Genomic DNA, 19,301 nt, shown 5'->3' with positions numbered 1-19,301 from the left:
ATTATTGTTATCTTTTAAATAAGATACAGCATACAATTTAAGACACCGTTTTTTATTTTAAAACGGATACCAGGTAAAGAAAAGTAAAACGGAATTTGCTGTCTTTAAACAATAAATGAACTCACTATATGAAATCATAGAACTGTCTATTACGTCATAAAGAGCAGCTGCAACGCTTAGCGACGAAGACATAATTGTGGTTTGTTCGCTTTTGGCATGTCAGTTACTATTTTCTATTCTAATGAATTCAATCATTGAAGTACAATTATAATTACACTAAAAATGGCATTATTACGTGACGAATTTTTAATTAATATGTGCCCAGTTCTGTAATGTATTTTAGGTATTATGTTTGTTGTGTAATGTGTTTTATATTATATAGAAGTATGGGGAAAAACGAGACAGCTTAAGCACAAAATATCCACGTATTCTGATCGTGTTTTATAATTCTATGATTGTTCTTTGTTTACTACCAAATGGGACGAAAAAAAAGATGCTCCATCTCCGCCCACCCTGCTGTATTATGTAACATTTTTTTATTTATAACTATTGTGTGACCTGAATTTTAGAATATGCATTCATTTTTCGGGTTTTATGACATTAACATGTTGTGACGTGACATAAGATACAATTGATGCATTGCACAACTTACGTCTGCTATTCTACTAACCAGTTATCTCAAACTTGCGCGCGGCAGACTGTCTTTCACACGTACCTATGTTTTACTATGTAAACTTGTATAACCAGGAGTACGAACCGTTGTGGAAATATTGGAAGTATAAGTACTGAGTCTGAATTAGAGGCGCTATCTGTAGTTAGAATGCAAAAGGCGACTGCAAACTTATATCCCTTGTGTAAGGCTCATGCATAACAGTCTAAGAATAGATATTTGAACAGGAGCCCATAGAGAAGGTATGAAGTCAGCGTAAAACTTCGCATATCGATGTGGTTTTAAAGTTTAAACGTATAGTAACCATCTCTCTCTCTCTATATATATGTATAAGAACACTTGCCTACGATTTTAATAAGTATAGAGTGTTTAACTGTTTACCGCAAAATTGTGATGAATATTTCATGTGTAAACTTGGCCTGTTAAGCTTGTGTAGCTTAGAAGTGAAGAGAAGACTCGTATTTTGCTTTTGTAATAAAACAAGATCAGTTTTGCTTATATGGTTAATCGTGTTTTAAACAGTTAACAACGGTATGTGGAAGTCGTGAGGATATGGTTTTATAATTCTTTGAATTTTCTTTGTTTACTACCAAGTGAGACGAGAAATTAGAATGAAAAAGTGTCCCATCTTCTCCCACCTTAATATATACTGTGAGAAAACCAGTATTTGGCCAGAAAGTTTCAGGATTAAAAACTTTATTTATAACTGTTACTGTAAGGTACTAAGCAAAATAGAAACTGTTTAGGCTGCTAGGGCTTTAAGGTGTTTACGTTATTTTAAAACAGAATACATTGAAAAGCTTTGAAGTTTGTATAATAGTTAAAATGTCGATCTCGAGCGCTTCGGGTTCGAATCCTGACGAAGGGGGTCAATCGTCTGACGAGGAATTACAAGAGGAACAGATACCGCATCAATCAAGGTGAGAATACGAGTGTCTGGGCAAACAATTGGTTTTGTGTTATTTCCCTTCATGAAGTGTAATGCCCTGGACATTTAATTATACCTGCTAATATTTACACTTTTGTTAGAAAACCAATGACTTTGTTTTGCAACTGTTTTAAATACACAACTTACATATTAGCAGCGGATCCGAAGAATTCCGAAGCGTTCCGAACTCTCCCGAACAAGCAAACGAAAACGAAAACGAAACAGGTGATCCGCTTATCCAGCATTTTACAATATGCATGGAATGTACACAGTTTAACACATATAACATCTAAGCATTGACAAGGCTTTTATATCGAGACCCCTATGTTATACGATTATAAGTCGTCAGTGAGCATGAGGTATATAAATACTAGTCTGGTGTATATGAAGACACCTAAGTTATAACTCGACAGTGAGCATGAGGTGTATGATTACGCCGTATTTATCTTGTATGTAAGAATGTGCTCATATATTATTACTCGATAGTGAGCATACCGGAAGAGACTGGCGTCCACTATCTTTATATAACAATAATCTACAAGATTAATCTCAAAATGAAAGAATTCTTTGTCATAAAGTGTATAAGGTTACAGTATACAGAATGACGTAAGGAACACAGGCCTACCTATAACTTGTGGTCATATATTAACGCTAGTATATATATAGGTACTACATTACGATAAACTGCCTCGAAAAAGCCATTGAATGGTTGCCAAATCTGGTTTAGTTTTTGGTTCCATATACCCTATTTACGAGGTATCAGTTTAAGAGGGAACTGTATGTACATAAGTTTAAAACGGAACTATCGGTATAGAACGTCAGGGGGAACTATTAAATAACCACGAACAGGAACATATGTGTTATAGTAGAAAAGAATGAGTATACTGACTGAAACATTTATGTTCTATGCCTATATGGTGTTTCGTGGTCAACAGAGAGTCAGTTATATACAGAATCTTGTGCGTAAGCAATAGCACCTGTCAGATATAGTTTGTAGACAGCTTAATTGGAACATTGCGTAAAACGTTCTGCTAACTGTATAAGGATACAGACTTTGGTGACAGTTTCTGGGAAAAAAAGTGACGATGGAAAAATGGTTAAGACTGATGTCTTTGTAGAAATATTTGTGAAAAAACAGTGTGCATGTATGGGTTTAGGGTTTTATTAGCTGTAGCATTTTATAAGAAGTAATACAATGTAAGTCAAATTTTTAGATCAAAAAGTAGCGATTCAGAAAAACAGATATGTAGTAGAGTACTGTAGAGGAGGATGGGACATCATTAGCGCATGATATTCATATATCCTGATCGTGTTTTAAACAATTAACAACGGTCTATGGAAGTCGTGAGAATACGGTTTTATAATTCTTTAAATGTTCTTTGTTTTTTACCAAATGGGCCAAGAAAATAGCACATAAATGTGTCTCCCACCCTACTATATATACTCTGAATTGATACATGATGACAAAGACTTAGTATGTATGAGAGTGACGGGTCCCTATTAATTCTATAATGTTGTCGGTTTTTGTAGCCTTATTATACTGCAACACCAATGTCTTGAACTGTTTAGTTGTAAAGTTAATGAATGAATGTAGCTTATTTATCCTCGCGTGCCAGAGCAACGACATTCATTATTACATCAGTGTCCTGTTTCCATTGTGCCCGAAAACGGTTAAATTTATTTCAATATAAAAAACGTCGTTGGTAACTTTATAGCTTATGTATTGCATTTTTACAATATACATACTCGGTTTTGCCATTAACTGTCCTGCTACCACGCAAAACGCATTGACACAGTTTTAATGGACAAATCGTCTGCATAAGATGACGTAGGCGACAATGACGCGCAGCTGATATACGTCATAAGGGAATTTGTGAAGCAGACTACTCAGATCATTTTGGTTCAGACGTAGTTGAGTCAATATATTAAAGCGATCAGGATCTTTATCTTAGCATATGTATTGTATTAGGCAAAATGCATTGATAAAGTATGTAGACAATTTGAGGTATTCCAGTGTATTACACTCGTAGTATAAATATAGTATAGTACTGTGGGGTAAGATGGATACCGTTTCAATTTAACAAACTCGTTTAAAGTCATGAGAATACGGTTATATATTTCTTTAAATGTTCTTCGTTTGCTATCAAGTGGGAAGATAAAAGAAAACTAAAACATGTACTGTCCTACCCCAACCTACTATATACATCAGAATTAAAGCGTAGTCAGAAAAAAATATTATGATATTTTAACTTTAACACATAACATTCTACAACGTTTTATATGTTTAAAACACAGGTGTTTGTGTGGCTGGTATACCTCCTCGCCAGGAGGCTAAAAAAGTTTGTCGCAACATCTCAAAACTCCTCCGGGATAAGAAGTCCTCCACAAGAGGATCTCGCATGTTTAGAAAGAGACGGAAAAGATCAGAAAGATTCGCGATCATAGGATACGGGACACAACCAGTCGAAGAAGAAGACACTGTAAGAACCTTTTTCTTTTTTATCTATAGTACACCTTATGCTCGCTGCCAAGTCATTTTTTTGCATTCGGAAATGTAAACGCTTTCGTTTATCTTATACGATATTAGATTTAGCACTGGAGTTCAGTTGGAACCGACCGAAATGGTGTTCTGGTAGTTGCATATGGAACGTTTTAACGATTTTGCGTGCCATCCTTTCGCAGGGGGCTGAATGGTTGATTTATAATAGACCTGTCCGCTACCAAGCGACTGTTTACGTTTTACAATTTAAACCTTTTGTACAGGATTGCAGTGTTGGGAGAGAAAATACCGACTCAGTTATATCTTTTGGTTCAACTGACGACGAGATATTAGCTTACGATCGACCAGGGCCGGATAACGTACTTGAAAGAGAAAGCAGGCTCTCGGCCGCACAACAGGTGTGTGTTACATGTATGTACAAGATGTTATATAGTAATATGACTTTGTAAATAATATGCTCGGTACGCATAAGACATAAGAGTTAATATTGTGTATGATTTGCAGAGTAAAGTTATGTTACAATTAGGTTATTGTTTACCTTTTGTTAGTTTAGGGTCATTTGGGAGTAATTGGCAAACTTTAGCCTAAATCCCATGTCCTCTTGGTCTGCCTCGCCACAAGACCTCACCTAGCCTACTGCTATACATGGAACCCACTTTAAAAATGTTTATTGTTTTTAATTTATGAACTTTTGGTTTAGATAATTCACAACCAGCACAAACACCTCGCCATGGACGCCGTTCAAATGAAAGGTAAAGGAGCGAAGTTATTTGCACGGAGGCAAAGACGAATGGAGAAGTATGTAATTGAAAATAAACCAGAAGAAGAAGGTCTTGTATCGGATGCAGAAAGATGCCAACCTCATCCGAATTTAGGAGCACAAGGAGCGAATCCTGCATCTTTTGAGATGAGCAACGGAGAAGAGAGGGGCTTTACTCCGGTTTCGTTTAACAACATCCATTCCTGTGCTCCGAAGCAAAATCCAGGAGCAGCTCCGCAACATCCGTTTGGAGTCGTCCGGGTGCCAAAGGAGCGAGAGCTGGAGACAAGTGAGGATGGATCTGTAGATTACTCTTCAAGAAGAAGAAGATCAGGAAGTAGGACAAGACCTACTCATAGAAAGGCATGGGAAGATGGTATGTGTATGCTAAAATATTTGATACTGTTAAGGTGGTTGTACACAGTATCCAGCGCGCGAATTCGCTTGCGAAGTCGTATGCAAACCCGTGGGCAATTCCGCATGCGGCAGCGAAATCCGGACAAAACAGACAAAACGGACAAATTCAGGATACTGTGTACAACCACTTTTAGAAGTTTTATTGCACCTGGTCTGTTATAAGATAGGGTGTCGGAATAATGTGGTTACCGTCAGCAGAATCTCGTATTTCCTAATCGCGTTTTAATAATTAACAACACTCTTTTAGAGTCGTGAGAATATGGGTTTGAATTTCCGTAAATATTTTTTGCTTAATACCCCTAACCTACTATATATCTTATTCATATTCACTCATTCAGATAGCAAAGGTCGTTTTGCGAGCGCTGATTGGTCAACAGATGACGAATCAGCTGACCGAGGTCGACCGATGAGAATGCAGCAGTCGACTGATAGACAGAGTGGGTTCTCTTACAGAAAAGTACAACCCCCCACACCAAGCGCCCCAAAGCCCCCAATTGCACCCCTACTAAATCTAGATATGCAACGAGCAACAAAATTAAGGGATCAAACTGAACCCAATAGTGCCGGTTCAATGTTTGCAACAACCACGCCACAGAAAACCTGGAGATCCGTGAAGTTTCAGCCAAATAAAGCAAGGCCAAAAACACCAGCAGGTAAAAATAATTGAAGCATGCATTTTTTTAATTTTCTTTACTGCAGTTTTTTATGTATATTTTTATTCGTAGTAAAGTACACCTATGAATGAAGGACACTTGCATAATTACATAAGCGGGCATGAGGTGTATGAAACAGAACACCCGTGTTATAACAACTGCTAATGCCCGTTGCGTAAAGTAAAACAGTGCCATTCATTTTTTATAGTCATAGGATATTTTTTATATATGCCTGTTAATTTGGGCAACCTTATAGTGACTACTTAGTTTAAGCAATGCTAATGCATTATCTTAACCTGTTATATTAAAACTGTGACATTTTTATAGCTCAATCGCCTCAAGTCGCCTACCCATTAAGAAACAAAACGGAAAACTTTACTTCCAAGCCAAAGCCATCTTACCAAAAGCCTGCACCAGTTCGTGTCTGGTCAAGAGCACCAGCAACCAAAACGCCAGCAACAAAACCACAGCCAGTACAGTCAGGTTACATTCCTCCAAAATCTCCTTCTGTAGCTTTACTGAAAGAGCCGCTAAAAGTAAGGTCGCCATCTCCGTTTAAAACATTCGAAAACATCAGCTCAAAAACACCGACACCTGCCTGGCGACCTGAGAATTTAGAAAATCAAACCGATGACATTGGTACAATTACCGTTCTACAAAATGGTACTGATCCAGCACATAAAAACGAAGAGAAATCTCAAACAAATAGTGAAGTCATTTTGCCAATTGTAAACGTAGCCAATACACATCAACACATAATAGATAACGGTAATGAAACTGAACAAGAAATCGAAGATATCACTCGAAAAGCTGCAGAAAGAGATGAAAAAAGCTTAACAACACAAAATACTACTGCCCCAGCAAAGTCCCCTAGTATGGCGCCAAAGTTACGTCCGGTTTCGACTCCAATACGGTACCAGCCGTCTCCAGTTAGAGGTATAAGTACACCAAGTCCAAACCCTGACCAAGTTACCGAAAAACCGAAGATTGCAGCTTGTTTAAAACTGTTAGACCCCTCAAAAGGAAGATACGAGCCGAAGATGGAATTGGTTTATAAACAAACTCCTACACTTGGTGCAGTTCTGGACGGAGCTGCGCCTAAATCGACCGAGCGACCGCCCTCACGAAATAGGTATGCCAACTTGTATAGCACAAACAAAGAATATCACAGAATTATATAACCATATCCTTACGACTCTAAAAAGCGTTGTTAATTGTTTAAAACACGATTGGAAAATATGAGATATTATGTGCTAAAAGTAATATTCTTTTTTAAGTGAACAATTATTGATCAATTACATCAACGTTATTACGTCACAGTTACGTCACGCAACAATTCAACAAACCGACCTCCGCGAACCAGGGAATTCCCCCTAGCAGTTACTCACGGCCAAGCAAACCACGTGACTCTCAAATAACGTCATCAAGGCCTTTGGGTGCAATAGCCGGAGGTAGAAAATCAAATGAATATTAAACACCTCAAAAAATTACACACAAAGTTACATATACGTGGTAAATCGTAAGCTGGCACAAGGTGTATGAAACGAAGCACCCGTGTTATAACGAGTGACGTTTTTTTGGCTACGAGAGGACAAAGTAAGTTACATTTATTCATAATAACATGGGTACCGTTTCATATCTCGTGCCCAAAAAACATATCTCGTAAGTGGTGGAGAGAATGATAAAAATACATTCAAACAAATATCTGTAAATAGTTATGCCTAAGAAAGGTTAAAAAACACTAATAATATGCCAGCAGTTAGCATTCAAATTATCACATGCCTATATAATGTATTTATTTGTGCTTCTAATACAGCAGGGCTAAAGGGCAAAGGGGCTCGAATATTTGAAAAACAACAGCAAAGAATGGAGCAGTACACAAAGGAATGTAATGGGAATAAAAAGCCACTGCCCCCGCCGGAGTTACAGCCTTCGAATTATCGAAAACCCTTGAGTAGCTCTACGCTGCCCAAGCCTTCGCCTGGTACTAAAACAAGGGAAAACATGGGCCAAGTGCTCGGAGAATTTCGGAAGGTTTCGGATTCCGATTCACCAGTGAGTTGGAAAAGCTATATTTGTAGTTGTTTAAGTTTTAAATGTGACCACACCTTTTCATCTATGGCGTGTTTTAACAACTGTTGTTTTGATGTTGATTCCATTCTCTTTTTCTTTAAACACCATAATCTAGTGCCTAGGCTATCATTTTCAAAGATACTGATTTTCAATTATTTCGTTAAGAAACGACCGAGTGCACATCGAAAAGGGCGAAGCAAGGACCCGTTTCATTACCAGAGTTATTACGTTGCACGTCGCCCCCCATCAGCCGCTGACTTTGTTTGCACCGATGACGCAATGTCAGATACCAACTCAGCTACGTCATCATTGACGTCATCGTACGATATGGGGTCGACATGCTCTTCCAGATATAATGACGTCACGCAACGCCAGAACGATGACGTAAGAGGGGAAGTACCAGCTAGGAACATGGTCAAAGGCCCTCCACCACGCGTGGCTCCAAAACCAAAAATTGAGAGGTTTTTGAGCTCGGATTCAAACCCGAGTGTTATAGTAACACCAGTAGCAGGTAATTTAGATTGACAATTCAAGTATAGGTCATTATTTATTCAAACAAATCGCACGATGCGGTATTTTACTATATATATACCCGTTGCGGGGGTTCGGCCTGGAGGTACGGGTTCGAGGCTCGACTGCTACCATTGTCGCCGTACCCATACTCATCCCTGGGAAAAATACTAATACACACTAATATATTATTTAACTCTTTAGGTGAAATGAACGCTTTTTCGGCTGTACCAAATGGCATCGGCCAAGCAAAAGAGCTTAGCCCAAATGTGATCACGAATGGCGTTTCGGGAAATACTGAGACCATTAATGGAGGTCCATCTTCTACAACTATAAATAGCTCCGCACCTAAGCCCGCTTTTTCTGTTTGGTCCCCAGCAAACGGTACAACAGAGCCACAGTTCCCAGACCTGCCCCCTCCGCCCAGTTATCACGAAGTAAGTCCCGTTTCAGCAGCCGCGGTATCCAGGCCAAGATTTGACGCAAAAAATATGCACCGGCCAATGTCGAACGGAGGTGTAACAATAAGTAAAGTTACCCCAGGGGTGACAGTTGCAAAACCTCGTTTTATTGCAAACAAAGCACCAACAAAGTGGCAACCTTCGTAACTCAAATTGAAACATTTGACAAATTGCAGTATTTGTACAGTCATTGTAGATTGGGGTAAGACGGTCAATGTTTTCATGGTCTTTTACTGTCTCGTTTGGTTGTAACAAATTAATATTTACCGGAGTTTCTAAGTGTATCTTTGCGGCACAAAGAGAGCGCAATGAAAAATATAATGTACTAACGGTATATATCTATTTTATTCCACAGTATTATACATATATATTATTACATAACTTATGGTACAGCATATTTACTGAGTACTAAAACATCATTTTCGCGTGGTATGCTGCAGATTCTATTAAAATATGCGAGTTATTTTAGACAAAATTGTTACAGTTTTTGATATTTCTCGTTGCATGTTTTTAAAGCGAAATTTCACTTTGTTTTAGCGCAAATGTATTGTAATTTTAATTTCTATTGCATGAGTGTGTTATATCTTATTATTAGAAGGTTAGTGTTTGGATTATGCATTACGGGTACTTATACAATACAAATGTCAGTAGAATGCAACTATGCTTATGCAGATATGGCTTCTGGTGGTGGTGTTATGAACGGCATAGTAAAACTGAATGATCGTATATTGCGTTTGTCTTTCTATTGTACATAGTATTCTGATGCATCAATATTGTGAATATTTATAATAAATAAAGCAAAGAATTGCGAAAGTTTTCTAAACCGCTTACAAAATGTACCAACTTAAACAGTTTACAGGTCTACAAACACGTACAGCTAAGCAATATTGTTAACTGTTAAAAACACGATTAAAGAATATTATATGACAACGATTCCCATCTCCCCCCTCAGTAATATATATCGGAGCCTATCCTATTCTTTACTATTATTACGACGAACTCGTAGCAAGAGGCTTTTACAAACCACAAAGCAGCCGCCGGAGTAAAAGGTTAACTGTTTCCAACCTGTCAAAACTGATATGTGCCCACAGTAAGATAACCAATAAAACAGCAAGTCATTCCTTTAAATAAACCAAATACCAAACTACTAAACAGATGTTTTTAAAACATAAACAACACAAAGAAAAAAACACTTTCAAAAAAATGTAAGGTTTATGTTTGAGGCACAAAAGGCACGGTTTCATAAAACTTGGTCAGAGGTATATAGGTACATAAGTTTAATAATAATACTTTAATATTGGTGAATTAAACTTGAATTATTCATGTATTTATTAACGATAAAGCAGGTTTTGATGTATTTTTTCAAAGAGTTCACCTAAACGTTTAAGAACCGCTGTTTAAAAAGGTAATACATTCATTACGGTATAGGTAATTTCATTTAATCGACCTGCGTCTTAGTATAACTGCAGTCTTTAACTTGCCAGTTGGCGGTTCGAATTAAACACGCTCTTAACTCCATTTAGACGATTTAGGAGTATGACGCACTTCCACAAGTGTTCATTGTCCCAAGAGATCAACTGCAGCCTTGTGAACCATCACCTGACGGTTCGAAACTGCTTTCAAATAGCAAGCTTCTGCTGCGCCGGGGAGCTGGCTGCAGGGCCTTGTATGTAACTCTAGATACGTTTTTAGTTCGTTTTTACATTTGTTGGAAAATCTTCAAAATGGTTGTTAGTCACCATCAAGTTAGAACTAGTACATGGCGACCTGTACCAGCACCGACTGGGAAGAAAGACAGCAATTTGTTATTCATACGGAATCCGCCTATGGCGCCTCCAAAACCAAACGGAAAGTTTTATGTGTACACGTACGAGCAGCCTACCAACGGCCATACCCCCCTGATGTATTCGCAAGCTAAAAAATTGCCACCACATACTCAGTTCGTAGTAAGGCAGTCACAAAGTACCAACGGACCGAGCTATAATTTTCCTTGTGCGAATGAAATTGTTGAAACGAACGGCAGACAAACACCTGAAGTAAGGTTGAAGGAACGCTACAAGAAAAACGAAAAAGGATACAAAGTTATTGCCGATGTGGTAGGTAAAGTTTTTTTTAAGAACCGGTAATAAGCTTGTAAATACATCAATGCTTTTGTTAATAGGCTTACTCTTCTAGCTTGGAAACCATTTTTTTTTTCAGTGTGGCGCTTCGTAGGGCCTACCAATATAGAATGTAATATAGAGACGAAATCAGTACGTTTAAAACGTAACGTGGTTGGCCTGAAAAATATACTTAATGTAAATCTCGCCCGGGAGTATTTTACCCTTATAGTAGGATTTCATTCCCCAATGGTACTCGGGCAAAATGTAAAAAATACGTACCAAGCATACGAGTACATCGTAAAGTAGTGGCTGTTGTCCTGTATTTTTCGTTCAGGGCAGGATTCAAATCGATTTTGTTTACTTACAGTCGCCAAAACTTCGTAGTTCCTCAAAAGGCGGGAAAATGTTCATCAGACAGAAGAAGAGAATGGACCAGTTCACTAGTGCAGAGAGTAAAGGAAAGAGATCGGAAGATCCAGAAGACGACGAACCAGTGGGCGTGGAAGAGCGAGCTACTCCTTGGAATTTAGCTTGCGAATCGGGGCAAAGTGTTAGGTATATCCCAGCGCATGTATACCACAACCAAATGACAAAAGAAGTCACGGAAAAAGGTTCAGTATTGCCTCCTGTCTCGAATCCCAACTTCATAGAAAGAGCTGAAGTAGAAGATTTTCCGGAGGTTGTACATCAAGGTCCTCCTAGAAGATGGAACATCTATGATGCTCAGATGACTCCATCTCGATGCGGGTCTGCGCCTCCGGTGTTTTATAATTACGAAGATGAATACGATACCGATTACAATAGTTTTGCCAAGCCTATCAAGTCGGGATATAAATTCGGAAACAAATTGGGAAATAGGTTCGGAGTTCCAACTTCGACTATTACATTCAACGCAAGAAGACATGGAGAAGCACCTCACTGGAGGCAAGGGATGTTCAAGAATAGATCTGTCTTTGTAACACAGCCGCACGCTCATTTGGATTTTAACGCAAAGCCAGTAGGCTGGAGTCGTTCTTTTGCTGAAAACTACTGATCTGCTTAAAATTTTACAAGCTCGAAGGCGCTTTGTTGTAAAGTTACGCTTATTGTGTAAAAGTTTAATTAGATTTATACTAGTGGAAATGGTTTTGGTTGTCTTGAGATGTAAATACAAGTCAAAACGGTTGTTAATGTGTTGAGTATTAGAATATTTATTTAGGTCTTTCTATCCTTTGTGGGTAACGTCTTTGTCAAGGACCTGGGATTTAACCCATTTCCCCAACACATGAGAATTCCAACAGACACTTATGTATACAGCATACTAAATAAAAGATCAGAATTTTGAATTAAAACCTAATAAATAACAATAAACCATTCAGTCATATTAACATTTGAATATTGAGGCTTTCTTGAACAGGAAATATTTGAAATCTCACTCTCGAAATGGTAAACTTTTCGACCAATATTAGAACATTTCATCAGAAAACCTGTAAAATAATCAAAGTTAGACAGTTTTTACAGAGTTCTTATATAAAGGAAGTAAAACTCACCGTTTGTTAAAGTATATTTCTTTTGTAATTTGGTCAACTGTCTTGTGGGAGGGTAATATAAATCAGCACAAGTCAGTTTTGATATGATAAACTTTCATTTAACAAAGATTGCGATAAAATTGGTTGCGATAATTAAACAAAAAACTCATTATAAGGGTCTGTAGGGGGTGTATCTACTCCCCACTGTTTATTATGGCTTGGTGGTCACTTGAGGATGCAGAGAGCCAGGTTGTCATGGCAACGAGCCAAAAGGCGGGGAGTTGGGTCTTTTGAAAAGAGATGAAAAAATTCAATGCACAGTCAAGAGTACGCATAAAGGCACAACATAATAGACATCAAACGTCAGCAAAATAAGATTTCAATGGCGTTAAAACAGCGATAAAACAGCTCGGGGTAAAAAGCGACGTCGCAATGGAACTCGGAAAAGAGGGCGTGCGACGTTAATAAGGGGATGATGTCATAATGAGATGATGATGTCATACTTGGGATACTTGCTCTGTGTTTTCATGTGCGTCTAAAAAAATAAAAAATATAAAATTTTAACTTTGTAGTGAATTATAATTAAGAATACTTTCACTGTTTGAGGTATAACATGGGTGTATTCTTATACACCAGACACACATAGTGTATTCATGCACCTTATGCTCACTGTCAAGTTATAACATTGGTGTCTTCTTATACACCATACATACATGTGTATTCATGCACCTTATGCTCACTGTCAAGTTATAACATGGGTGTCTTCTTATACACCATGCATACATGGTGTATTCATACACCTCAAAATTACATACAGTTGTAGTCACTCACCAATATTAAAAGATCTGTAGTTATTTAAAGGAGCAGGGAAGCGACTTTGCTTCAAGTTTATTTGATTGACAGCTTCTGTATAAGTCGGGAGCGATCGGCGTTCTAAAGGTGCAACACGAGTTTCGGCTGTGAAGGAATATGGCAAATTAAACAAATTGTTGTGAATGCTATGTTTCTATTATGTGTGGGTGATGTCCTGAAATGTGACATGGGATCTGAGATTTAGGGCAGGGTTGGCCCATTGCTCCAACACCCAGGGTGCTACAACCCATTAGTTACCACTGGGTTGGAGCAATGTCTGCTGAGTATCTAGGCCTAGGACACATACACATATCAGTATCAGGATATTTGATATAAGTCATGTTTTATGGCAAGGGACACTAGGAGATCTGTGATTTAGGTCCGAGTTACCACGTTACTCTAAAAATACACAAGTACTTTAAGTGAAAACTTTTACACCAGGTATATATTGCATTTTCAGGACAAAAAACAATAGCCAATATTAACACAACAAAAAAAATTATTTATTAATACTTACATGGTGTATAGCCATTAGTGATCACATGACCATTGCCCATCCAACCATTACAAGTGGTTGAAACATCAAGAGAGCAATGCTCGGTTGGTGTTAGGGGTGACAGAGGTGGTGACTCTGAAGTTGGACTTGTTGTGGAGCTTATACGAAGTTGACGGGAACGTGCAAAGCTGGAAATGTAAGAGGTAAATTTAAGGGTAACTGATATTTTGTATAAATTTTAGTAGCTGTTTGCCACTCTCAGTTTCATGGTCTTTTTGTTAAAGCTATTATAGTGTGTGGATCATCAGATTTGACTTATGGTTGGTTTGGCTAACATATTGTATAGTAAAAGAGATATTTATTTCGCCAAAACGGCATCGTCAGTCTCTTATAAAAATACAGTCCAAAAAAATGACGAAACAATTCTGTCAATTCTACTATAGCATCATTCTGTTACTTCTGCTACCAGGCATAATGTAGATAATCTTTTAATGGATGATCTGGTATGAAAACGTAGTGTATTTCTGACGTTTCGTCTGCCATACGGCAAGACTTTATCAAGAAATGGCAGACGAAACATCAAAAATATACCAAGACTTTATCGAAAAATGGCACGCAAACATCCAAAAAATACTACGTTTTTTACACCAAATGAGCTGTTGAAACATTATTTGCAGCATTTTTACCTTGATGTGCGTTGTGGTGGTGCAGGCGCAGGTTTCTTTGTTTTACTTGTCACTGTCAGTGCACTGATAGAACTCCCATGCAATAAAGTGGGTTGAAGGGTGTGGGGTGGTAGGGGGTTTTGGGGGTTGTTTGACTTTGAAGTAAGAGGGGTCGCCGGTAAACTAGCACTGCTGCCCCAAGCTGTGAAATAAAGAGGGGTTGAAAGAAATTTAAAAAAAAAAAAATGATTCGAAAATTTTTTGGGAGTTAAATATATTAAAATATACCATTTTTTTAGCGGACACAAGGTGTATTAAATGGAACACCTGTGTTATAACTGTCATTGCACTTTCGATTGGAAAATAAGACATTTAGTTAAAAAAAACACACCTAAAAATACTTACCTTTCATTGTCTGTTGATTCTTTTCACCATCTAGATCTGTTTCATTCCAATCCTGGCTTGTTTTACGCCGTAACTGTGGACCTGGTGACCCGTTTATCAAATGTTGGGGTACTTGGGTGCTATGGGGCAAATGGGGGGTGGTAATTATACTGCTATTAGGGGTCATGTCGACTGGGATGGGGTATAATTCGTATTGGTTTGAATGGGGGTCATATTGTGGGGTTATGGGGTCCTGTAACGCGCTTTCTCCGTGCTGGGCACTGTAATTTAGGTAGGGTGATGTCGTGTTTAAGGTAGTGGGTCTCGGAATTGGGGGGTCACGACTAGGGTATTGCCAGTTAAGGGATGGGTCCTCCGCACGAGCGGGGATAATTCGTGAAGTGTTTGGGGTAGAGGTAGGGGTGTTATGGGGGTAAGGTGGGGTTATGTGGGGTCTGGAGTGGTTGGGGGTTGAAAATGAGCTTCTAGAGTCGTTAGGGGTGTGGTAAGAGTGGTTGTGGGAAAACACATTGTCATTGCAGGGAGATAGGGGTGAGGGGTGGGGCAACGACGCTTGTTTTATCATCGATTTTGGGGATGATGTTCTTGCTGGAGGTGGTAGACGTATACGGGGGTCTTCATAGGGGTTAGGGTAGGGTACATTTAACGCTGGGTCCGATTTACTAAGTTTGTCGGATAAATTTGAGTCTTCAGAAATCGGAGAGTTCTTATGACGCTGAAGTTGTGGACGTTGTTTCTGCAGCTCTAGAACGAGTTGGTCTTCTAGTAATGCTTCTGGTGTTTTAACTGGTTCAGGGCGATGATATGTTATATGGTGATTCGTGTAAATTTGCCGACTTCTCATCATAGCATGGCGTTCACAGATTAAGTAATCGTGGATGCCTTTAACGCCGCTTTTGCCGAAGTTTCGCGGCATCATATACATTGGTCTGCTCTGCCCAGGGGGCACATGCCCATATATAGTCATGGGTTCACCTGGGTGACCCCCATGGTCAACGTGGGTGACCGATTGGGGGTAAAAGTTAGAGGGAACTTTAGTATCTGGTCGCGGGGTATCCCCATGACCCCTAAATCCAGATAAAAAAGTCTGTTCTACTTTGTCTTCTTCCTCTAATTGAGGAGGAGGGTTAGATCTTCCGTGACGAAGATGCGGGGATAGCTGGCTCTGCTCGTTGATCCTGAAGAAAAAAAGATGATCCAATAAGTCATCATAACTGTTTGGAGGATCTTACTTTTTTAGTGCAGTTATAAAGAGTGTGGAAAAATTTCCAAAGTTGGACGAAAATATAGAATTTTTTAATAAATCCTGGAAGTACTCAGAGTAGAACAGAAGTCATTCTGAGTTTAATGAAAGGAAATTTTGAAAATTATTGTCCTTTTGAAGTCACCGGTTTCCGGTTAAAGTTTATTCAAATGTTCACAGACCAAAAAGGCACCAGTAATTGGTCTTTTTGTTAGAATTGTACAACTATGACTGCTTGGTCAGAGCTATATTCATATAACATATCATAGTTGATAAAAATGGTGATTTATCTTTAACCTGTGATGCAGCTGATCTAAATGTCTTCCCGGATGTTGCCTTTGATGTCCTGGATGGTGGTGGACTCTCCCAAAGATCTCAGCATCATCAGAAGGATTAAATCTCGTCGAATCGGATGAAATCGACCCCACACTGACAATGCCGCTGTCAATGCTTGGTGTTCGTGGCATTTGTGGGTGGTTGGGTAAAATGAGTGGCTGAGATAAAGGGGTGAGTTTTGTGTATTAGATTTTTGAAGTTTAATATGACTGAAAGAATGACTGTGTTCCATTGTATAATAGGGTGGAGGAAGATAGGACATCTTTTTATTCTATTTTCTCGTCCCATTTCGAGTAAACAAAGAACAATTAAAAATTATAAAAAAATACACCGTGGTTAACAGTTTTTTTAACATGACCAATTTACCTAAACAATTGTTATACTATTTAAATATTTCTTTTTTTATCAAAAACTCACTTGGTGGCTTCCAGGAGCACTTAGAGATGGAGTGGAAGTTGAAGAAGACATCTGATTCATTCTTCGGTCTGGGATCGATGACATCATCGCTGATGACATCATACCACCACCGCCAAACGAGCTGCTTCGTCCGTTACGTGTTTGTTTGATAACAGGGCGTTCATGATGGCGACCAGCTATGGGAAAAATGTTTTTTTTTGAGGATGTTTTACTGGTATATGTATTTTATATGTTTGCCTGAGACCTGGAAAGTAGGCTTATTGGTCCCAGTCTATTCTATTCTATGAGGGTGAGGTCTTCAGTTAAGGCTTTAGATTTTTAGTTTAAAATATCCGAATTAACGTATTAAAACCATAAGGCTTTGAGTGATGCACCAATTCTGGCCTAAATATAATGTCCTATTGCCGAACATACCATAGCACCCCACCCACATAGAAAATAATTAAAATTAAAAAAAAACATTATGAAATTTAGTTTAAAACATACATATTAATGTAATAAAAAAAACCATAGATAAAACCATAGATGCTTAAGTAATGAACCAATTTTGGCCAAAATATCATGTCCCACGGCTTGCCACACATTTTTTTAATACCACATCACACAGAACTAAAACCAACAAATGACATTTACCTCCTGATTTCACAGTATCTGCCGAAGAGCTTGAACTCGTACGACCTTGCTGATGATAGTGGGTGTGTGAGGGGTGTGAAGCCAACTGGGGGCCGGTGGTTCCCCCACTTTGGCCCCAACCTACTGGGGACGATGACCGTGGACTGCTACTGCCTCCTAGTGAGGAAAGTGACGAATGGGTCGGATTTGAAGACGAGACTGTCCCGAGACTAGATGCGCTCGCGATACTTGAACGAGAGCTGGATGTGGCGCTACTGCCGCCCGGTGGGAAGAATTTGCGAGAGTTTATCGGAGCACTTTGGATGCTTGGGGAGGGGGGTTCAGCTACTACACCTGGAAAATAAGAATTTTAAGGTTATATAGGTATACATTTTTTGTAAATATTTTTTTTTGTAACCACTACAAAAAAAATTTTTGTGAAAAAAAAAGGAATTTTTCAGGTAATTTAGAAACTAGAAACCGACAAAGTTGGGCGACATTTTTGGTTCTGGGAAAAATTCAATTTTACCTGTTGGTAAACTGAGTCTGTTGTTGTTTCTGTTGATGTTTTCGTTTGCTACTGAGTGTTGCGCATCCTGTAAAGTAATGTAAATAATATGGTTGAAAAGTACATTAGAACAACGTACATAAGCATTTGCAAGGACACTTCAGTATTTTTGTCTTGTCATATACATTTTATTTCTTATTTTTACAAAAATTTAACAAAATAATGATGGCCTAAACTGGGTACACCACTTTTCACTGCATTTCTAATTTCTATAACTTTAATAATATTTGACCAATACTTCAGTATTTTGACATGCAATAAAAATTCAAAAAAACCAACAAAATATATAAATTTGACCCACTTCTCTTCGCTTGGGTGACATGTAGGGTGAAGTCGCGGGTGAAAGATCATGACTGCTGACTGACCCATTTCGCCGGGTACCCAGTTTTTTACCCCCAGTTTTGTCGTTGCCCCCTCCTTCTTCAGAAAGGGATAAAAGCTTTCGTAACGCCTGGGGTGAATTGGCACCTATGGGGGGTAGGGGCATGTTATTAAACTTGTTTTATGATATTCGTTTTTTATATGGGTAAGGTCCTATCGGACCGCATGTGGCCTGTGATTTGGACCATAGTTAGTTTATTATTCCAACAAAGTGGTAGCATATATGATCGACTAATGGGTTGGAGCTATTTCAGTATTTATATAGATTTCTACAGCACGACAAGCCATATGGCATGGGATTTAGGCCAGAGTTGGCCCGTTACCCAAACACCAATGGTGCTGTATTACATATGTGACCACTGGGTTGGAGCAATGCTTGTTAAGTGTATTGCCTAAAGACACATACACTTTTAATAGTATCAGCATCGAGCATTGAACCCGGTATCCTTCCGTTACAATGCAAGCACCTAACCACTAAGCCATGGTGCCTAACTAACAGGCTTGTTATATGTAATAAGTTATATTTGATAATTTATCGTACTAATATATGATTTACGACTAGTAAAAATGGTCAAAATGAAGCAATACAAACAAGTTATCCGAATTATAAAAGCTGAAAGCTGAAATTTCGGGAATATATTGTGTTTTGTTACAATTTTTGTTAATTGACAGCTAGTTCAACATTTCTATAAAACTAGGGCTTATATAGTGCTTATTTTGTATATTGCATGCAGCATAGTGTAT

The 19,301-nt window shown here is 38.5% G+C and overlaps 3 protein-coding genes across 11 annotated transcripts in view; 2 read left to right on the top strand and 1 right to left on the bottom strand.

Annotated features, from left to right (window-relative positions):
* Window positions 1-1,406: 1,406 nt before the first annotated feature.
* On the top strand, window positions 1,407-9,778 carry LOC149734832 (uncharacterized). Of its 5 annotated transcripts, none has more exons than XM_089880338.1 (11): window positions 1,407-1,590; window positions 1,753-1,823; window positions 3,894-4,078; window positions 4,362-4,496; window positions 4,799-5,234; window positions 5,614-5,928; window positions 6,256-7,060; window positions 7,249-7,379; window positions 7,748-7,983; window positions 8,167-8,512; window positions 8,716-9,778. In XM_089880338.1, the coding sequence occupies exons 1-11, from the start codon at window positions 1,496-1,498 to the stop codon at window positions 9,117-9,119; spliced, it is 3,159 nt and encodes a 1,052-aa protein (XP_089736464.1). In that variant the 5' UTR covers window positions 1,407-1,495; the 3' UTR covers window positions 9,120-9,778. The 5 variants fall into 5 exon arrangements, with proteins under 5 accessions (XP_089736464.1, XP_089736466.1, XP_089736463.1 ...); XM_089880340.1 differs by having other exon boundaries at window positions 1,408-1,590; window positions 1,756-1,814; window positions 3,891-4,078; window positions 7,745-7,983; XM_089880337.1 differs by having other exon boundaries at window positions 1,408-1,590; window positions 1,756-1,823; window positions 7,745-7,983.
* Window positions 9,779-10,583: 805 nt separating this feature from the next.
* On the top strand, window positions 10,584-12,239 carry LOC149734831 (uncharacterized). Its single transcript, XM_089880343.1, has 2 exons — window positions 10,584-11,068; window positions 11,442-12,239. The coding sequence occupies exons 1-2, from the start codon at window positions 10,697-10,699 to the stop codon at window positions 12,105-12,107; spliced, it is 1,038 nt and encodes a 345-aa protein (XP_089736469.1). The 5' UTR covers window positions 10,584-10,696; the 3' UTR covers window positions 12,108-12,239.
* Window positions 12,240-12,679: 440 nt separating this feature from the next.
* LOC149734830 (rap guanine nucleotide exchange factor 6-like) overlaps window positions 12,680-19,301 on the bottom strand; it is a 44,377-nt gene continuing 37,755 nt past the window's right edge. For all 5 annotated transcript variants that reach the window (XM_089880331.1, XM_089880333.1, XM_089880332.1 and 2 more), the window contains 10 exons: window positions 18,478-18,644; window positions 18,138-18,204; window positions 17,630-17,962; window positions 16,997-17,172; window positions 16,541-16,737; window positions 15,001-16,178; window positions 14,617-14,797; window positions 13,952-14,118; window positions 13,414-13,539; window positions 12,680-13,117 (listed from right to left, as the gene is read on the bottom strand). In XM_089880331.1, coding sequence (XP_089736457.1) covers window positions 13,080-13,117; window positions 13,414-13,539; window positions 13,952-14,118; window positions 14,617-14,797; window positions 15,001-16,178; window positions 16,541-16,737; window positions 16,997-17,172; window positions 17,630-17,962; window positions 18,138-18,204; window positions 18,478-18,644 — 2,630 coding nt within the window. In that variant the 3' untranslated portion in view covers window positions 12,680-13,079. The remainder of the gene's footprint in view (window positions 13,118-13,413; window positions 13,540-13,951; window positions 14,119-14,616; window positions 14,798-15,000; window positions 16,179-16,540; window positions 16,738-16,996; window positions 17,173-17,629; window positions 17,963-18,137; window positions 18,205-18,477; window positions 18,645-19,301) is intronic.

This window comes from Ciona robusta, chromosome 6, assembly GCF_009617815.1.
Source record: "Ciona robusta chromosome 6, ASM961781v2".
Classification (NCBI taxonomy): Eukaryota; Metazoa; Chordata; class Ascidiacea; order Phlebobranchia; family Cionidae; genus Ciona; species Ciona robusta.
The sequence above is the reverse complement of the archived record's forward strand: the minus strand, read 5'-3'. Positions and strand labels throughout refer to the sequence as shown.